The sequence below is a fragment of the Brachyistius frenatus genome, unplaced genomic scaffold, assembly GCF_029030835.1.
Source record: "Brachyistius frenatus isolate BFR_SWC_R1_liver_20210118 unplaced genomic scaffold, ASM2903083v1 Contig_75, whole genome shotgun sequence".
NCBI classification, from domain to species: domain Eukaryota; kingdom Metazoa; phylum Chordata; class Actinopteri; family Embiotocidae; genus Brachyistius; species Brachyistius frenatus.
In genome coordinates, this window is record NW_027210674.1 from 1489601 (window position 1) to 1509690 (window position 20090).

Consider the following 20090-nt stretch of genomic DNA (forward strand, 5'->3'; position numbering starts at 1 on the left):
TGCTTTGGTATAAATAAATAAATAAATATATATATATATATATATGTAAGTTGAACCATCCAATAGTAAATACAAGTACACATTTAGCTCATCAATGAATTGATTAATTGGCAACTATTAAGTAATTTTACATTCAAGAATGTCAAACATTTCATGGTTCTGGCTTCTTAAATGTATGACTGTTTTTCTGTTTAATTATTCACAATAATTTTGAGTTTTGCTTCATCTTTATTGGACTAAATAAGATATGTCAGGGAGGCACTTTGGGTTTTCTGTAATTGTGATGGCATTTCTAATTATCTTTTTTTTTTTACAAATATAATGAGTTGATTGATAAAATCAACTGACCAATCATTGATCTAAAACAAGAAATTCAGTGTAATAAAGATCTTATAATACATACAGTGCTGAGGGGACAAATTCTACTTGAAGTACATTTCACTGTTTATACACATTTTAAACGCATAACTTTCCCTGTAATGAAGCATTTTGATCACGTTTCTGGGCGTGTCGAATTAAAAATGAGTGACAGGAGAGAAAACCCCGAGCACGCGACTTCCGCAACGTCACTAATGACACGTATTCAAAATGGCGGCCGCGGCGATGGTAAGCAGCAAAGCGAACTCTTGTTTTCTTCAAACTGCACATTGTTCAGTCTTTCCCTCCCAAATGAAGTCAACCACCGGGCTGTGGTTGTGGCAGAGCGGAGGTCTCCCCGCGCCGATGAGCAACGTGTTACCGTTAACCAGCTGGAGTTGGCTTCTGCTTGAATGTTGACGATCTTGCTAACTGAGTTAGCGAGCTAACGTTACCTAGCTCGACTCTCGGTGAGCCGCGAGCTCTTCCAGCTGATCCGCAGCTTTTATCTGCCGACATGAAATGGTGCTGACAGACTTCACGCAGCCGCGCAGGTGTTGGACAGCTGTGAACAAATCAGCTTGGCGAACTTTAACGGCGTTACGTTAGCTGTTAGCGGCTCTGTCGGTTTTCCGGTTGTTGTCGGTGTGCTCGGTGGTGTGGAGGAGGTGGAGGAGGTGGAGGAGGTGACGGCAGAAGATCAGCCGTGACCTAAGAAGGTCTTTTTACGTGTACATGTGTGAATGTGCTGCTCCAGTCGTGTCGCTGTGCTAACTTCCTTCTCTGGATCTTTAAAAGGCTTTCGGACATCGAGCAGTGAAAAAGAAACGCTGTGACATCGACATGATCTCAGTTTAAAGTCCTCCCTCCCTCCTGTTTGGGGGTTTCAAGTAAATGTCCCCCCGACAGTAACTCAGCTCGACTCCTTTTTAACTTCCTCCACCAGGACTGAAAGAAGCTCAAACTGAGTGAGAAGTCTGATTCTGTATCAACACCCATGAAAGGAGGCTGTCCTCTGCCATGTTTGTCCTTGTTGAGGTGTCTCTGAGCCTGTGGACAGGAGTTAAGACTTGGATTTTAGTTTAACCTTCATCCTGATGCAGTCATGCATGTCGAGTTTACTTTTTTGTACTTGGACGTGTTTTTGTCAAAAGAGCTTTCACACAGAAAGGAGCGTATTGTTCAAAAGCCACTTCTTCTTTATTCTTTGGAAGGCAGTCCAGCTTTTCCAGCTTCCACACAGCTCGTGATGTCCAGCAACCTTGTAAGTTTCCTGCTGTGCTGAATGTTTCTATGAAAGCACACATGCAGAGTCTGTAAAAGAAAAATGAGCACATGTTTATGACAATGTTGAAGATAGAAGAGAAGAACTGTTGGTGGAGACGAGCAGAGACATGCAGCTCCATGACTGACAGGACATCTGGAGAAGAAAGAAGAGAAACTACGTGAGTGAAGGAACTGAATGGAGACAACAGACAATAAGAAGAAACTATGGGAGAGAAGAAGTGTGAAGTTGTCTTCTCCCAAAATAACTCCTTCAGTATGGGGTCTGGTGCTGACTGCAGCCAGTTGTTCAGATGGCACGAGGAGGACTGTGTTTTCCCCTCACGCCTTCTGGCAAAAACCACTGTGGCTTTTCTCTCCGCCGTACATCTGCCTCGGCTCTTATCTCCTCTCCTGCAACCTGGAAGCTCCTCCATGATCCACAGCCTCGGAAATATCCATACACCCTGAACATGATGGCTGCTGGTCACAGCTCGGATTTGTTTGAAATGTTGCTTTGAGTTGATGTACGCTGTAAAAAGTAAAACGGTACGTTTGTTCATTCAGCCGTTCACTTTATGGTTGAGCGCAGTTTTTATTTGGATGTAATATAAACAGGACATATATTTGGATCGATGTCAAATGATTTGTGCGATCGAGGTTTGTTTCTTGACTCGTGGGATCCCCTTCCTGTGCTGTGATCATGGTATCACCACGATATCCACTTTGCCAGCCAAAGCAAATCTAAGTCTGTGGCGGCCTTGAATATGTTTCTCGGTAACCTTGGTGAGCCACCAAAAAGGTTTTTTTTTTCCTTCTAATGTTAGCAGACAGACTGATGTCCCCACCTACCAGACTTTTTTTTATTCATTTATTTTTACAGGTGAAGTGCACACCTTTTACTGACACACTTGTATGTATACGCTTACATTATGACAGGAGATTGATATTCAGTAGTTTCAGATTCGCTCTGCCGAAAAGTCTTTCTTGAAAGAGATTAGTTGCGCTCATGTCCTGTCCATCCCTTTCTTTATCAACAGACGTGTCCACCACAATGTCCTCTTGCATTCACAGTCGCAATCATTTTTTTATATTGTCTCAATAATGCACTTATTTTGTGTGTGTGTGTGTGTGTGTGTGTGTGTGTGTGTGTGTGTGTGTGTGTGTGTGTGTGTGTGTGTGTGTGTGTGTGGTAAAACATTGGCGGTGTGTGTTGCAGGAGACGTGGTGGGCCTTGCTGCTGTTGTCCCTGCTGCCTGCGGTCCGGACCTTCTACGTTCCTGGAGTCGCTCCCCGTAATTTCCGTGACGGTGAGACAGTAGATATTAAGGTAAGACTACAATTCATCTGACCAACATGTGAGTTTACTGTTTCGAAGCATTGTGGTTTAGCAGTTATCCTCCATTTCTCCTACTTACTGACGACTGTCCCAGATTTCTGATTTCTTTCTGTACCGATGGGGAGACATTTTTAGATTTTAATCGAGATGCTTCTCTATTGAGGAACAACAAACTTCTACAGATATATAAGAAAGAAGGGGCAGCCCATAATATGTAAATGTGCACAAACGTGTGTAACTCGGCTGCTGATTTCAATCATGCTGCACAACAGGAGCAGTCAATGAACCGTTTGATCTTCTCTCGTATACGAGATATATACCGTTTAAAGGAAAATACCCACGTAGTGTCACAATTCCTCAGATTACTTCTCACGATCATTGGATAGCTGTAATCAAAGTTAAGCTTTTGAACTAATGTGAAATCTTTATCTGTTGTCCCCAAATCTTGTGGTCATTTTGGTCTGGAGATCTACAGCTTTCATCAAATCCTCCCAGCCACCTTGAAGGCATCTGATGAAGTTTATCTTTCATCATTTGCCAGTAGACCAAGTTAGAAATAAGTGCAACTAAAGATTCTGTCGAGTTCTGCGACCACTTGATGTTCAGAAATAGTACAGTTTTTAGCAGTGAATGCCATTAACCTGAATTAATTTAGACACCTTGTAGAAACAACTTAAATATAAGCTGAGCAGCAGAAGATCTGGAACGATTGTTTATTGATATTAACCGTTCAGACACACTGAAATCAGCTGGAACATACTGCTGTATCATCACTGATCCTGATCATTTGAGCTGACTGTGATCTTTTTGTATAATAATTACAATTGTTTCCATTCATCTTTGTAGAAACAAGAAATGTTTGAGGGTTTACTGGCGTTCTTTCAATGACTTGTTTCTCTCCTTTCCTCTGCCGTGGTTTGATTAGATTAGATTAGACTTTATTAATCACAGTGGGGAAATTTAGTAGATGCTACATGAGTGGATAATTAGCACCACTCAGTGCATTATTGCCACCTGCTGTCATTGTCGCTATATAAATAAAATTGAATTGTCAGTCATTTGTTTTTAGTTTATTTCAGTAAAAGCTTAAAAGACCAACAGAAATGTACTTTATTCATACGTTCTCTATCAATAAATGGCTTTTCTTCTTCTTTATAAGATGTATCTGTATTATTAAACTATGACGGACACTCCAATAGTGGTATAAAATCAACAGGAAAGGATATTTCATTTGTGAACCATAATTATTGTGGCAATTAATCGCCTAATGCCGTAAGAACAGGCAGTCATGGGTTCAATCTTGGACTTTTTTTCAGCCTTTTTTTTTTTTTTTTAAGTTACTATTTATTTCTTTGTTTGTTTGCACAATTAAAATAAAAACATAGAAATAAATGGAAAACTCCAGTTTTCCAGCAGTCAACATGTTTGTTCAGGATGTTAATCTTTATTAACATGTAAATTCTTGCTTTTCATGTTTAGAAAGCCAAAGTTCAGTTTCTTTCAGACCAAGTTGTGTGAGTGTAGTTTTGACTTTCCCTACTTCAACCAAGTGAGTCAGTCAAACAAACTGTTTGTTTTTCAGGCAGTGAAGCTGACCAGCTCTCGCACACAGCTTCCTTATGAATACTACTCCCTCCCTTTCTGTAAGCCAGAATCGGTTTTCTACAAGGGAGAGAACCTGGGTGAGTGAACTCCATTTGTCACACACGCGTCTCTATTTATGACGTACACTTTATATTTCTGTGAACTTTGACATTGCGATCCTTCTTTTGTAGGTGAGGTCTTGCGTGGGGACCGTATTGTGAACACCCTTTACAATGTGGAGATGAACAAGAACAGGAAGTGTGAAATGGTGTGCAAAAAGAAGAAGCTCGGCATCGAGGAGAGTAAGCTGATGGCTGAGCGAGTCCAGGAGGAGTATTATGTTCACCTGTGAGCATCTCTTCTCACTGTTGTTGGTGGAGCGGGTCAGATAGAGCTGCTTTTTACAATTGGTTGTACTTCTTTAGAACTTTCTTTAATTGACAGATATTTTTTCTAGGTTTTATATCTCTGGGTTGTACAACATGATGTCCAATAATCAAACCAAAACTAATGGAGCATCTCCCTGGGTGGGATTTCAGTATTGCAGACAACCTTCCAGTTGCCACCAGGTTAGAGTTTTACCCCAACAGAGAGGCCGGAGGAGAAGAGGAGCAGAAGAAGGACATCGTAAAAGACATCCAGTTTGAACACGGTTACCGACTGGGCTTCGTGGACAACAACAAGGTACATGTCCCGCGGTGTCTCCGAGTCCCGGTGCATTGATCAGAGGTGAAAGAGTTCAGCTTCACAGACTTCTTTTGCGACAGATTCCTGTTTTGCACTTTGTACATTTCTTTGCATTGTTGTCTATTATTGACCTACGTACTGTGAGCTTTAAAGAGGAACTTCATTCTGGGTTTTTAGCGCTGTGTTCATGATCACACATAACTGCCAGTAACAGTTACACCATCAAGCCCGAGAAGCGCCCACAAAACAATGCGGTGCATGAAAGAGATTTATTTCTCTGCCACAGCAGTTGGCATCGTATGATACACACTATAACTGTGCTGCAGTCAGAGGGATTGTGAGCTCACAACATGAGCTGCAGTCAGCAGAATGGTACTGACACAAGCACTCCAGAGGGCTTCTCATGGGAGGGCTGCTCGCTCCACTACAACACATCCACCCACACCGACTCATAAAGAGCCACGAATGTGCTGCTAGTGACCCTCAAAGCTCCACCGACCTCCCGTCTTTCCAGCTGAGGAGGAGACAGTCGGACTTATGGATGCTCAGTCTCCCACGTGTCCTCTCACCCTCCACATCACACACCAGAAACGTCACACCTCCTACAGCTGCACAACCTCACTCCTTTTTTGCAGCTTTTAGAGATAAGTAAGGGAGGTTTGAAGTAGAATTTAGATGTGATTTCTGCACATTTAGTCATGTTTTTCTCCCTTGAATTAATTTCTACATCCTTGCTATTCATTTGTAAAATGAGTTCGTGTTCAGGTCTCGTTAGCCTTCTAAGATTCACAGACTTATTTGCTGGCCATCTATCAGTGTGCGTGTCTCTGAGTGTATATGAGACTCCAGCGCTGGTTAGAAATAGATCTTGGGTCTAAGGCGTGCCTTATATGAACAGCATTACAGGGTTTTCCACCGTGGAGGTGTTGATCGTGAGCCTGACTCTGCCCAACTTATGCTTACAGCTTCAGTTTCGCTCTGCTTGTTGACCATCTGTCACATTATCACAAAATCAAGATTAGGAACGCTTTGAGAGAATTTCATCAGCTGTGGCACAAACAGTCACTCAAGGAGGAACTGATTAGGACTTGTTGTTCAAAGGTCACCGTGACCTCCCCAAACACAGCTGTGGCTATAACTCAAGAATCCATACACTAATTATTACAAAAATCCACACAAAGGTCTCATAGGATAAAAAGATGTCATGACATTTTATATCCAAAAGGTCAACTTCACTTTAAAATCATAATGTTCTGCAAAACCCCTTTTCTGTCCATTATTCAACAGTGTACCTCAGGAACAGAAGGGGATGTTATTTTTAATATTTTTATTTAATATTTCTCATTGGGTCAGATAGTTTTTTTGGGGACACTAATCTTAAAATCTGTGGTGATTTATTGATCTTCTGTGCTGTCGGGTTGAAGATGCGTTTGAAGCCTTCACATTTTATAACATGTAACTTCCTGGCATATTTGAAGCATGGTCTACTCTCAGGCTACATTTTTCTGTTCTATCTGAATCAGCTTTATCAGCCAAACATGTACACTCACAAGGAGTTTGACTGCTTTTTTTTTTGTAAATGTATTTCTCTCTATGAATTTTACACACTAAAACATTACATACAGCAGAACATGGACAACAGTGTCGCTGCATCATGTGAGACTGGACAGATGTGGATGTTAACTGTAACTTCTTGACTGGTCCGCGCAGGAATGTAACCACATGGCGGTAATTGTAGTTAAAGAAACTTCTGCGAATGTTCTGAAACATTGATGATTTGATAAAAAAAAAAAATATATATATATATATATATATATATATTTTTTTTTTTTTTTTTTTTTTTTTTTAAATGAAATGGGAAAAGCACAACACACTTATTTCTTGTCACCTGCACAACAGAATATATCAGAAGTGGTAGAAATAATGTGTGAAGGTACTTATTCATTTCTCGTCCCGTCTCTTTTTCTCCCTCACAGTTTTATCTGCACAACCACCTGTCCTTCATCCTGTACTTCCACAGGGAGAAACAGGAGGAGGGCGAGGTTCACGACTACAGGGTGGTGAGATTTGAGGTCGTACCGCAAAGCGTCAAAGTAGAAGGTGGGTGTCAACTCTTTTTGAATAGCATGAGGTTGCATAATGTTTCAGACCTATTGTGACGTAGAACTGTTTGAATGGAACAAAGAAAAATTGTTAACTTGGACCATTTCTTTTTTTCTTTCTCAGATCTGAAGGCTGTGGAACAAGAGAGGACTTGCACCTTGCCTGAGGCCAGTGGCTCCGCCCCCCAGGAGATCGACCCAAACAGGGAGAACGAGGTCCTCTTCACCTACTCGGTCCACTGGGAGGTCAGTGACAGGAAACATCTCGTAACCAGGAGTCAGACCAGTCTGCAGCCCTGAATCAATCCCCCAAAGGACTGCAGCGCGTTGGTTCCCTCTAGACGCTCTGTCCATTTAAATGTGTTGAAATGTCTGAATGCTTCAAGATTGTTCTTTTAAATGGATTATTAATGACAGCAAAAAGGTCAGATGATAAACCTCGGGTACTTTTCTAGCTGTGAGTTTTAAACAAAGTTTGATAAATGTAGTGGAAGGACTCCTGAGTCCGTTGTTTCCTGTGAGCAGGAGAGCGAGGTGAAGTGGGCGTCTCGCTGGGACACCTACCTGACCATGAGCGATGTCCAGATTCACTGGTTCTCCATCGTCAACTCTGTGGTGGTCGTCTTCTTCCTGTCCGGTATGTCCAACATCTCTGCTCGGCTTAACGCTCCTTTCTTAAATGTTCATATCGACCAGGCTGAGGTGATATTATTTATTTATACTAAATACTATGTTAAGAGGCGACAGTGAGCCACTGCGGCTTCCTGTCAGTTCGTTCCTCAGCCGGGCTCTTGAGTTTTGGCTGTTGGGTTGTATGTTGTGTTTTCTTGCTCTGCTGTTTGTTAGTAGTTGGGTTCTTTTTTTTTTTTTTTTTTTTTTATAGCTGATATTTGTAAAGATAGATTTTTATACACCCAATAGAGAATCGACAGAAAAATATTTAAGCCTGTAGTTTACGTTCCAGCTCGTCTCTTTTATCAGCAAGAAAACAGCCACAACAAAACGATGTAACGACGTCATTCCAGATGTTTTTCAGTGCGGTTTGTGTCGTCATTAGCTGCTATTGATCCGTTTTGAATTGTCCAAACAAGATCAGTACGCCTGGTTTGTTTTCTACATAAAACGACCTCCGTTTGATGGATTGCTGAATGTGACAAGCGACATTTTTACTCGTCTGAACTGCGTATCTACAAACAGCAAACTGAATGTATTAACACGGTTAGTAAAGTTATACGAGGTGCACGAGGAGAGAATATTTCAGCCGTGACACCTTGAGCACCCTCAATGACAGACACACACAGAGAGGACTGATAAAGACAAGGTCGATGTGAACTTTATGGACTTACTGACCCGTAACGCCCGACGGTCCGGTAACGCCTGACATTTGGACTTATCGCTACATGGCTAATGTTAGCATGAACCGCTGTTTACTTAACTGTGTAGAAGAAACGTTGCAAGTTTGGCGTCAAACTTTCTTTTTCAGGCCAAGAGCTGTCTCCAACCGGAGGAGAGCAACGCCTGCGTTCACTCTTGTTCTGCAAAGACGTTCAGCCGCAGTGTTTCTTAATCGTAGCGAGAGATCAGATTACGCTACTCGTTCTTCCTCATGTTGGACTGAGGACAGACTGAATCTGCACATCCTGTCAAGAAGTCTCGTCAATCGTTGAATGGTTTCACCTAAAAACTCTGACATATTGTACCTTTAATACCCTTCACAATAAATGGTATACGACAGTATTTTTTTTTATAAAGTACTGATTTTAAACGGAGCCCACAGGGCTTCCTCACACCAGTTACCTTTCTAACAAGTCTTACTGGGGTTAAATGTTGTTGTTCCACTGACACACCGATATGTGCTGCACACCCGTCCTGTTGGGAAGCGTTCCCTCCGTTACTGTTATTACAGTGATATTTATAAACCACATTCGTGTGTCTTGTTGATCAGTCGCGGTCGAACACTTTCTCCCGTCAGCCTCTTGAAGCTCAGAAGCGTGTTCTCCTCAGATAGGAGCTGTTTTTGAGCTCATCATCCGTGACATCTGTAATTCCTGTTTCTTCGTGCTTCATTTTTCCTCTGGCAGCAAAACACGTTGCTCAAGAATTGAGGAACTCTTGCAGGTTAGACCTGACTACCCAAACACTTAAAGTCTGGCAGACTCTGAAAGACTCACTACAAACAGTGTTTCAACACTCGCTGGCCAGCAGCATTACGGCTATAAACAGCCCATGACTCAACCCTTTCTCTGTGGATTCAAACAGTGCTGGGCCATTCTGCCGGCCGAGATCAGAACTGACCTCTGGTGGTTTCAGTTGTGCACTACAATTGATCGTGTTCCTAGAACCTGTCAGTGTTAATACTCTGGGGATTTCTATATACTGTGATGAACACTGATACATTCAAACTGGACAAGCCCCGGATCAACATGTCAGTCATGAGGCCCATGACAGATGTAAATCTACATTTTCTATGTATGTGTATATATATAACAAAGTGACTGGTTTGATGAGAACCTGACTATTTGACTGCCATCCTTTTTTTTCTCTCCTTCCTTATTATTGATTATTGTTGTTCATGTTCTCTCAGGTATTCTGAGTATGATCATCATCAGGACCTTGAGGAAGGACATTGCTAACTACAACAGGGAGGATGACATAGTAAGAAACATGATGTTTGCTTCGGGGAACAATGATGATGTGCAGACATTATGTCGACCAGAATGACCCTGAAATGGAAAGTTTTGGATGATTTTTTTTTTTACCATCTACTTGATTACGTTTCTCTCCTCTCTAACCAGGAAGACACCATGGAGGAGTCCGGATGGAAGAACGTCCACGGGGACGTCTTCAGACCGCCTCAGTATCCCATGATCCTCAGCTCCCTCCTGGGATCAGGAATCCAGCTCTTCTGCATGGTCCTCATTGTCATCTGTGAGTGTGTTTTCTCTGACTTCAGTTTCTGATTCTGACATCTCTCCTTAGCCTGCAGGATTCTTCTCATGTTATTTATTCTGATGGTAAAACGTGAGGTAAATGGGGTCAAAGGAACGTTCTCATAGATCCAGGGCTCTCGTTCCCGTTATCTTACAAATATTAAGCAGCAAAGTCTGTGAAAACCTTAATTATTCAGAAACAAACCCTGATGTGAAACAATGAGGAGTCCTCTGTGTGAAGGAGAATACAAGTTTAAATGTTGCACATGCTAACGAATATATCTGACTGCTGTTGATAGGCCTGTCATAATTATTACATCATCGTCTATCTGCAATTATTCTGAATAATAATTCTCTGTTTATCTGGATGAAAACAGCTGGATGAAACTCACAAAAATGTCATATTGCCATCAATATTTAAAAACATGTCTTTGAGGGTTGACTGATGTTCTGTTAATAGCATCATTTTCTTCTTCTGCTGTGGTTTGATAGAAACCAAGGAGACAATCAGTGTTTATCTGGATTATTGGCAACTGTTATTATCAGTAATTATTTCATATATATTTAGTAATAGGCTTCCTAAAGTGTATTATTAAAACAATGATTATTCGTACACTGTGATAGGAGCATAAAATGAAATAGACAATGTAATCGTTAATTGCAATTACAATATAATATATCGATAACAACAAATTGCGATAACAATTACTCGTCTGAAATCAAGGTAGTAGTTTTTAAATGTTTTTTCGTGAATTGTTTGACAGACATTTTTATGTACAAAATCACGCTGTTAGTATTTCTTGTAACTTGCACTATTTCTTTGCTGGCACAGCGACTTCTCGGAGATGTCATTTCAATGAGGTTGCCTGGCAACCAGAGGAGACTCCAAGATATCAAAGGGTCGGCTAATAGATATTAGAAAACCACCTGTAAAACCACACAAGCTGTTTTCATACTGATTAAACAAACAAGATGTTAAATGTTAATCACAAAGCACTTTAGTTGTGCTGCTGAGCATTTGTTCAAAGGGCAGCTAGCTGTTTCCCTCCGTTTCCAGTCTTTACGCTAAGCTAATACAATCACCTGCTGTTATATTTAGCATTCTGGCACAAGAGTGGCATCGGTCCTCTCATCAAACGTCTGTGTTGGTGTGTGTTTCACAGTCGTCGCTATGCTGGGCATGTTGTCTCCGTCAAGCAGAGGAGCCTTGATGACCACTGCTTGCTTCCTCTTCATGTTTATGGGGTAAGACTCATATTCATATCTCTAATCCTGTCAGGAAGAAAGAATGAAGCCTGTTTTCCATCCGAGCATGTCTCTGATTTGACACCACTCCCTCCCGTGGCTGTTTCTCCTCCAGAGTGTTTGGTGGCTACTTCGCTGGCCGACTGTACCGCACACTGAAGGGCCATCGGTGGAGGAAAGGAGCTTTCTGCGTGAGTCAATAAGTTCAGTCCTCGATGTCCTCGCCCTTCAGCGTTTGCTTAGTTTTCAGTGCTGCGTACGCAGTGTTTGTTTGGAGTCCACTCTGTGTGTAAATGAAGACGTGTTGGTGGGAACAGAGACACTCAGGCTCTTATTTGTTTTGTTTCCGCTGCAGACAGCGACTTTATATCCCGCTGCGGTTTTTGGAATCTGCTTCGTCCTGAACTGTTTCATCTGGGGAGAGCACTCATCTGGGGCCGTGAGTACCAGCACTCAGACACACACAATCTGAGATGATGCATTATATATACATCTATAGCAAAGAAGGAAAACAGCATGCTGGAGGGCAAATCCAACATCAGAGATGTTTTTGTAAATCCCCACAGGGAAATTGTAACGCCGCCCTCATTCACGTCTGCTCCGGGATAGAAGAATTTAAGATAATAAATATACTAAATATACAGTATATTACTTTAGTTGTAGCAGATTACTGATGATTGTTTGTTTAAAGGAAAGATTTCCAAACGTAAATGCTTTTTAAAAATGTTAAGGTGAATCTTTTGTCAGAGGAAATCTTAAAAAAAAAACCACCTTCCTCTTACATGAGAGTGAAATACTTCAGCAGTTAGTTGACACCCTTCCTCATTTCAGTCCACTTGAGGGTTTTGCTGCTCCAGTCTCTGTTAGTCAGCAGCTCGTTGTACCCAGTGAGAGGAACTCTGTGTTTCAGCGTGTCGCAGATAATAACGGCTTCATCACAGAAGTGAAAAAGGATTTGTTGAAATGTTCCTAAATGTTGTGTCGCAGTAGCACAAGCAAAGAAAAAGAATCAAGTCGGCAAAGTTCAATCATTTTATATACAAACTGAATTTGTTATCAGTTATACAGTGATGTTTATCTTCGGGACGAAACCACACATGTGGTAGTCGGTGCCATCACAGTTCATATTACACAAGTCCTATTACCAAATGTGTACCCCCCCCCAAAAAAAATCAATCAATCAATGAAAAGTGTATTTCAGCCAAAACTGTTGCACCCTCCATGTGCAGATACACAAACGCACACAAACTGAATGGCTGTTATTTTGCAATATGATGTTGTTTGTGGAGCATTTTTCTACAGCGGTCGTCATCTGTAAATACCAGAACATCCTAATCCTCATGAAGGAGGATTGTTAGTGATGTTTTTAAGGCTTCACCTGTCAGTGGATCGATATGTCCACTATTTCCTTTAATATTTGTCATCTTTGTGTTACAAAATAAATCAGAAAGAATAAAGCCAGTGGGTCGATGATGTGTCACAGTGATGATTGAACACATTTCAGGGCAGCCAGTGATCAACCACTCTGAGCCCATCTTAAATAACCACAGTGTGTTACTTATCAACATTGAACCACTACTTTGCAACTCATGTCTTTATATTTTTTCTTATTTTGTTGGATAAAATGTCAAACTGTATATTTAACTTGTGCTTAGAAACTAGCTATTTTCTAATTCATCACAAATTAAGAGCACGTCGGTGAATCTTATCTTTAAATTTTGAGGATTATCTGTTCAATCACGTGGGTTGTTTGTCTTCATGTGTTTATGATTGTTGATGTGTTTATATTTCTTCCCGTGTCCGTGCTCTCTCGCCTCCCCCAGGTTCCCTTCACTACGATGCTGGCCCTGCTGTGCATGTGGTTCGGTATCTCCATGCCCTTGGTCTACCTGGGCTACTACTTTGGTTTCCGTAAACAGCCCTACGATAACCCAGTGCGCACCAACCAGATCCCTCGGCAGGTCCCGGAGCAGCGCTGGTACATGAACAAGTTTGTAGGGTGAGTGTTTGACCGCTCGCACTTCCTGTTCTGAATGTTTGGACGGTTACTCGGATGGCAGACGGACTGTTTGAACTTCTGAAGTGAGGCTCGTTTTCTTTCCTCTCCACCAGAATCCTGATGGCCGGCATCCTGCCGTTCGGTGCCATGTTCATCGAGCTCTTCTTCATCTTCAGTGTGAGTGTCCTGCTCCGAGTCACAAACTTAATGTACAAAGACAGCTCCTAAATTAGGATAATTAACTGATGTGTTGTCAATTTTCAAATAATAAAAGCTGCAGATATGTTGGAGGGTGATGTGTTCACATGATGAGGTCATTTCCTGTCAGTGCAGAACAGCCGTGTGATTTGAAACATCACTTCTCTGTTAACACTCCTGCACGACACAGTAAGAGGACATGGAAGAGGACTGGTTGTTGGTGTACTGAGGGAAGGACGTCATTGGGAACACGGCAAATGTCTTCAGTCCTCACTCACTCAGTAACGCCAGCATCATGTGTGTGTGTGTGTGCGTGTGTGTGTGCGTGTGTGTGTGTGTGTGTGTGTGTGTGTGTGTGTGTGTGTGTGTGTGTGTGTGTGTGTGTGTGTGTGTGTGTGTGTGTGTGTCACCACCTGCAGGCCATCTGGGAGAATCAGTTTTATTACCTGTTTGGCTTCCTCTTCCTGGTCTTCATCATCTTGGTGGTGTCCTGCTCTCAGATCAGCATCGTGATGGTTTATTTCCAGCTGTGTGCAGAGGTGAGGAACAACACACGCACGCACTGCTGACTTTAACACACCGTTCTCTCGTGGTTGCATGACGTGTTTTGATTAACATACTGTACACACATCACACAAACGATTCACGGTATCACAACAACTTCTGCTCTATTAATTATGTCTGTTGATTCTCATGTATTTTATAGAAGGATTTTCTGTAAATATAGAAAACTCTGCTTCAAAGTAGGAATGTTGCGATCACATTTTTTGGACCCAATCCCACGTCTATATATTATATATTCATATTCAAAGCTTAATAACTGATAGGACACATGGTGCGATCAGCTCCAGAGAAGGCTTCTGTTGGAGTTGTCGGGGATACAGAAACAGTCGCGGTTCACAGCAGTGGTACGACGTTGTTGCTTGTTCACTTTAGCTGCCGTCTGCAATGGTTGACATTTTGAAGTGAACGTGACGATCAGCGCCAGTTGAAGCTGTTTGAATGTTTTTACACTAATCTGTGCTAATTAAGAAAGAGACCGTCGACAGGTTTGTTCCAGGACGGTGAATTTAACCAAACCTGGAGTCGAGAAGTGTCTTCTCTGCATCATGTGAACATGTGTTCCTTCGCTGTCAGGACTACCGCTGGTGGTGGAGGACGTTCCTGGTTTCAGGAGGCTCCGCGTTCTACGTCCTTGTTTACGCCGTCTTCTACTTTGTCAACAAGGTAAAAAAAACAAGATTGTCTCAGACACTTTCACAAACAAACTGCTTGTTGATTCTGCTGCAGAAGGAAACTTGAAGTGTTTGACTGAAAACCTGCCTTATAGGTTGAACGATGAGGGGATTTATTTAACAAAAGATGCTGTTAAGTTGCATGATGGGAAATGTAAAAGTGTTCTTACAGCTTGATTCATGTCACTTTTTACACCATGTTGCACAAATTATTTTATTTAAAAGAGACAACTTCACAATCTCGGACCTAGATTTAGTTTGTTTGGGTGTTTTTCTATCAAGATCCTATTTTTTTTAGTTACACAACACACAAGGACACGTTGGGGTACTGAGGCTATGTTCAGACTGAAGGCCCACAACTGGTTTTGTCATATCCAGATCCCAGATTGATTAAACAGCAAAAACTATAAAAAGAAAAAAACACATTAATGAGATTCTGCAATCTGAAACCAAACCACATTTGGAGGCGTTTTGAAAATTCCAATTGGATTTCTACAGTTCAGATAGTTCAGTCTCAGTCCGGAAACTCTGCTGGCTCAGATCGGATTTCTTGCGTCGCTGTCGGTGACAGTCCGTCCTAAAGATCTGATTTGCCTGCAGGCTGAGCTTCAAAGAACAACGGTACCGAGAAGAGTCCGGCTCAGGTTCTGAGACGGCCTGACCCCTCTGCTGTCTCATATGTTTATCATGGTTCTGACCCGGCACGCTGTAAAGCAGAGGGAACACCCGGCACTCTTCAGACAGTTTCTTCAGGGAGACATCGATGGTGTTGCTTCGGGTCAAAAACATGAAAAGCGTCACAAATAGTTGAGTAACAGATGAAAAACAAACTGGAATGAGAACACCTGGCTTCTCTCACACCGCTGCACATCTGGCCGGTCGTGACAGGAAGTGGGTGTTAATGTTGATTTATCAGTTTCAGAAAGTGACTGATTACGGGACACAGACACGGTTAGACGTCAGGAACGTGTGAAGGAACGCGTGTGTTCGAGATCCAGATCGGACAGACCATAAATCTAGCCGTAGTTATATGGAGAGCCCAACTTCAACAGATTATGACAGTCCAACCAATGAACTGTGACGTACTTCAGGTTCATGTGCAGGTGTTGAACTTTGATTGTAGTTTGATGAGTTTTCCATCCTGAGCAGATGAACGTGAAAACACCCTTCTGGTGTCACACTTTGCACACGTTTCACTTTCTGACTCGAAGGGGATCGAATTACAAAATCCAGTTTAAAATCCATCAATGCAGCAGCCTGTGACAGAAGTGGAGACCCCTCCATGTGCCAAATATCCCTCAGGCATCGTGGGTCTCTCTTCTGGAAATGTTCAGTGATGTCGGATCAAAGCCAGAGCAAACATTACAGATCTCCTCCAGACGCATAATGCTCTCTGATTGAATTATAATTTAGTCTCCGAGATGTTTTTCTAATTAAAGAAGTTCAGTTACGTGGTTAGAAATCCCTCAGATGACGTCTGCGCTTCCCTTCTCACTGAAAAACATGAAACTGATGGATACTACGATGGGAATTTAAAGCAAAGCTGATATTCGAAATTAGCTCGAAGCTAGATTTTACATTGATTACTCGGATGTTTCCCCTTGTTCTCACAATACCTTCTAATACCCGCAAACCTCCGGATCCCTGAAAGCATCTTCTTCTTCTCTTTAAGTTATTTAATGGCGGCTGGCAGACGGCTTTTAGGCACATTACCGCCACCTTCTGACGAGAGTAACGCATTACAACCAGGCACCGGGATAAACGGGGGAAATAAGGAAGAACGATGGTCACACGTTCTAATGGATTTTGTAGATTATAATGATTATTTGAAAATTCATGCCGTCCCTAATAAATACAAGATGTCATTAATGCCATTTTGTCAAAACGTCAGAGATTTGCACGAGATGCTCTGTGGGGTCTGATACACAGTAATACATAATAAACTACAGCTGATAGACAACAACTGTGTACTTTTACTCAAAAGTACGCACTGTGTAAATAATACATAAAAAGATATGAACATTTCCAACAGCTTTCAAACTTTTCTTGTGTAAGTGTTAAAACAAAAGTTAGTTTCTCCAACACGGCACATCAATCCAGTCCTCATCCATTTCATCGTGAGAGCTTTCTTATCAGTAAAATATTGGACATATTTCCTTTCAGGACGCTGGACAGTCTCTGGTCTCTCACCGAGATCTCAAAACACAGTGGAGTTGTTCCTTTTAATACCTTTTCCATAATAGTTGTATTTTTTTCCTAATACTGCAGGAGTGACGGCAGCTCCACAACACGTGATAGTGATTTGAGTTTGAGCCTTTTTAATAAAAAGTGGTCTGTTTCCAGTCCACCAAACGAATGCAAATGAATAATAAATTGCTGGATTATCCCGTCAATAAAAAGTGTGTTGAAACTGACTCCTGTTGTGTTGGGTTCCTCGCAGCTGGACATCGTGGAGTTCATCCCCTCCCTCTTGTACTTCGGCTACACCACCCTGATGGTGCTGTCCTTCTGGTTGCTAACGGGAACGATCGGTTTCTACGCCGCCTACATGTTCATCAGGAAAATCTACGCTGCAGTTAAGATCGACTGAGTCGTCTCTCTGTCGCCGCTGGTCTCCTTTTTCTTTCTTTCTTTTTTTTATTTTTTTTCCCGCATTGAGTTTTTTATATAAATATTTTTTATTCTTCACGTCCAGGAAGCACTGACCTGTGTGCAGAAGGAAGGAGAGGGGGTGTGGTTTAAGGGGTGACAGCCCCACCCACTAGCCTCATTGTGAAGAACAGCGAGACCCCCCCCTCCCCCCTTCCAGGACAGAGACCCCGAGGGAATGTCTTCTGCCGTCTCGCCTTGCACACAAACACAGCGGGCCAAAGCTTGTCCAACGACGGCTTCTGCACGTTTAATGTTTTGTTTTTTTCATACGTGTTTTGAGTAACTTATCCGAGTTTTAAGTTTTTTTTTTGTCGTCACAGGATCGATCTGCGACTTTTCATTTCTTTCAATCATCTCCTAGGAAGCTCATTTCTTTTAATTTTTCTCACCAATTCTGGTCTTCATTCTTTCCACCGCCTCTGTTCTCAGACGGGACTTAAGGACTTAGGTTTCATGTCGGGGACTTCGGGGAGTCGAACTGTGGTCCTGGTGTTAATGTTTGTTGTGTTGAACTGATATGGAGGAAATTATGCTGAGAAGTTCTACATTGTAACACGAGAAAGGATAAATTAAATGTTCTATTATTTTTTACTTCAGTTTCCATGTCCTGCTGTGACCATGTTAACCACAACTGCAATCAAAATGTCAGCTTCTCCCTCCGATACAGTGGGTCCTCCTATTTATGTCCAAATATCGGTCCGTTTGCTCCGAATGATACCGAACAGCTCTGAATGGGACTGAACTTGAATGACGTGACAGCAGCGGACCGGTGGGCGGAGCCACAGGACAAAACGACAAGGAAGGAGTGACCTTTTGGTATTTGATTGCCCACAACATAAATATGTCTCTGAGCTGGTTAACCGCGCCGTCAGTGTAGCCGGAGCAGCGCCGGAGCAGCTGAACTATGCAGTAATGGGAAGTGCAAATTTCAAAGGTGATTTTTTTTTTTTAAGGGACCATTTCTTTGTTGAGAAACGATGCCTCATTTTCTTTTAAGTTCGAATCAAATGCTTGATACATTTTTTATGTCAAATCTGGATTTTTTTTTTTTTTTTTTTCCCCTTTTTTTCTTAAAAGCCAGCAAAGATCACGTGTGTTTCTGCCAGATATCATTTTGACAGCGCTCGGGACGTCCCGGTACGCAGGGCTTTGAAATGTATTTCCACAGTCGGTGTTACTTCACAGGCTGACGCACATATTTTGTGCGTTGCAGCTCATGTTTCTCCCCCAGTTCTCCGAGTAGTACAACTTTTACGTTTAAAACTTTAACAATACATTTGGAATCTGAGAAAAACAATGAAGTTAAAGACTTCTCATGTCTCTTGTTTGAAATGACATAATATATATTAATCCAATTACACAATAATTGTCTGTTTTAAAGGGCTAGTTTGACATTTTGTGAAATGCTCTTACTCACTTCCTCGTGAAGAGCGAAGATGAGAAGATCGATAACCACTCGCATACCTGCTGCTTAAATATTAGCCAGCAGCTGCTTAGCTTAGCTTAGCTTAGCTTAGCTTAGCTTAGTGTAAAGATGGCACCAGCACCTTTTATTGCGCGATATATTTTGTGAATCTGTACAACAAGCTTTGGTTAAAAAAGGGCGTTAGATTCGCGGCTAAAGCTTCGCAATGACTATCTGAGCTGCAGGTTTCTGTCCAGATTAATCAAACAACATATAACGTGTTAATAATTAATGCGCTTTAGAGGTGCTGACAGCTGCAGTTTTTATTTTTGGCTGATTGTCGGAGTGTTTGCTCTAAGCAGCTGCTAGCAGGAGCTAATGTTCAGATGGGTTAACCTTTACGCTAAGCTAACTAGCTAGTAGCAGTTGCTTCTCGTATAACTTGCAAACAAGGAGGTCTTTGTGCTAAGCTAAGCTTACCAGCTGCTAGCCGTAGCTTTTCTTATTTAACACAACATAAGACTATTTGTGCTAAGCTAGGATAACCAGCTTCTACCGTAGCTATTTATTTAACACAGACATGAGATCGTTGTGCTAAGCTAAACGGATACAAGCAGTAGCTACTTCCTTAGCGTACAAATATGAGGATCTTTGTGCTAAGCTAAGCTAGCCAGCTGCAAGCAGTAGCTTCTTATTTAGCACCCCAACATGAGGATCTTTGTGCTAAGCTAAGCTAACCTGCTTCTACCATATCTCCTTATTTAACACAGCCATGAGAGCTTTGTGCTAAGCTAACTGGATGCTAGCAGTAGCTTCTTCTTGAGCGTTCAGACATGAGAGCCTTTGTGCTAAGCTAAGTAGCTCCTAGCAGTTGCTTTTTATATAACATGTATACATGTGGGTCTTTGTGCTAAGCTAAGCTAGCCGGCTGTTCACATTAGCTTCTTATTTAACAGAGACATGAGGATTTTGCACTAAGCTAAGCTAACCAGCTGCTAGCAGTAGTTTCTCATCTAACAGACACGAGGGTGTTTGTACGAAGCCAGCTGCTAACGAACGTATTTAGTTTGCCGACATCAGTCATCTGACTCCAC

General features: G+C 41.9%; 1 protein-coding gene across 1 annotated transcript; it reads left to right on the forward strand.

Annotated features, from left to right (window-relative positions):
- Nucleotides 1-585: 585 nt before the first annotated feature.
- tm9sf4 (transmembrane 9 superfamily protein member 4) lies at nt 586-18182 on the forward strand. Its single transcript, XM_069708389.1, has 18 exons — nt 586-606; nt 2840-2950; nt 4542-4641; nt 4735-4891; nt 5083-5227; nt 7207-7330; nt 7457-7578; nt 7858-7969; nt 9917-9987; nt 10128-10260; nt 11426-11507; nt 11623-11698; nt 11863-11946; nt 13331-13506; nt 13620-13683; nt 14124-14243; nt 14842-14931; nt 17380-18182. Exons 1-18 carry the CDS (start codon nt 589-591, stop codon nt 17527-17529), a joined length of 1935 nt encoding a protein of 644 aa, XP_069564490.1. The 5' UTR covers nt 586-588; the 3' UTR covers nt 17530-18182.
- Nucleotides 18183-20090: the final 1908 nt, after the last annotated feature.

What these genes read in the sequence shown, in the direction of transcription:
- tm9sf4 (XM_069708389.1), top strand. An exon ending in CCTACTCGGTCCACTGGGAG is followed by an intron (nt 7,579 to 7,857) that starts GTCAGTGACAGG and finishes TCCTGTGAGCAG; the next exon opens with GAGAGCGAGGTGAAGTGGGC. An exon ending in TACATGAACAAGTTTGTAGG is followed by an intron (nt 13,507 to 13,619) that starts GTGAGTGTTTGA and finishes CCTCTCCACCAG; the next exon opens with AATCCTGATGGCCGGCATCC.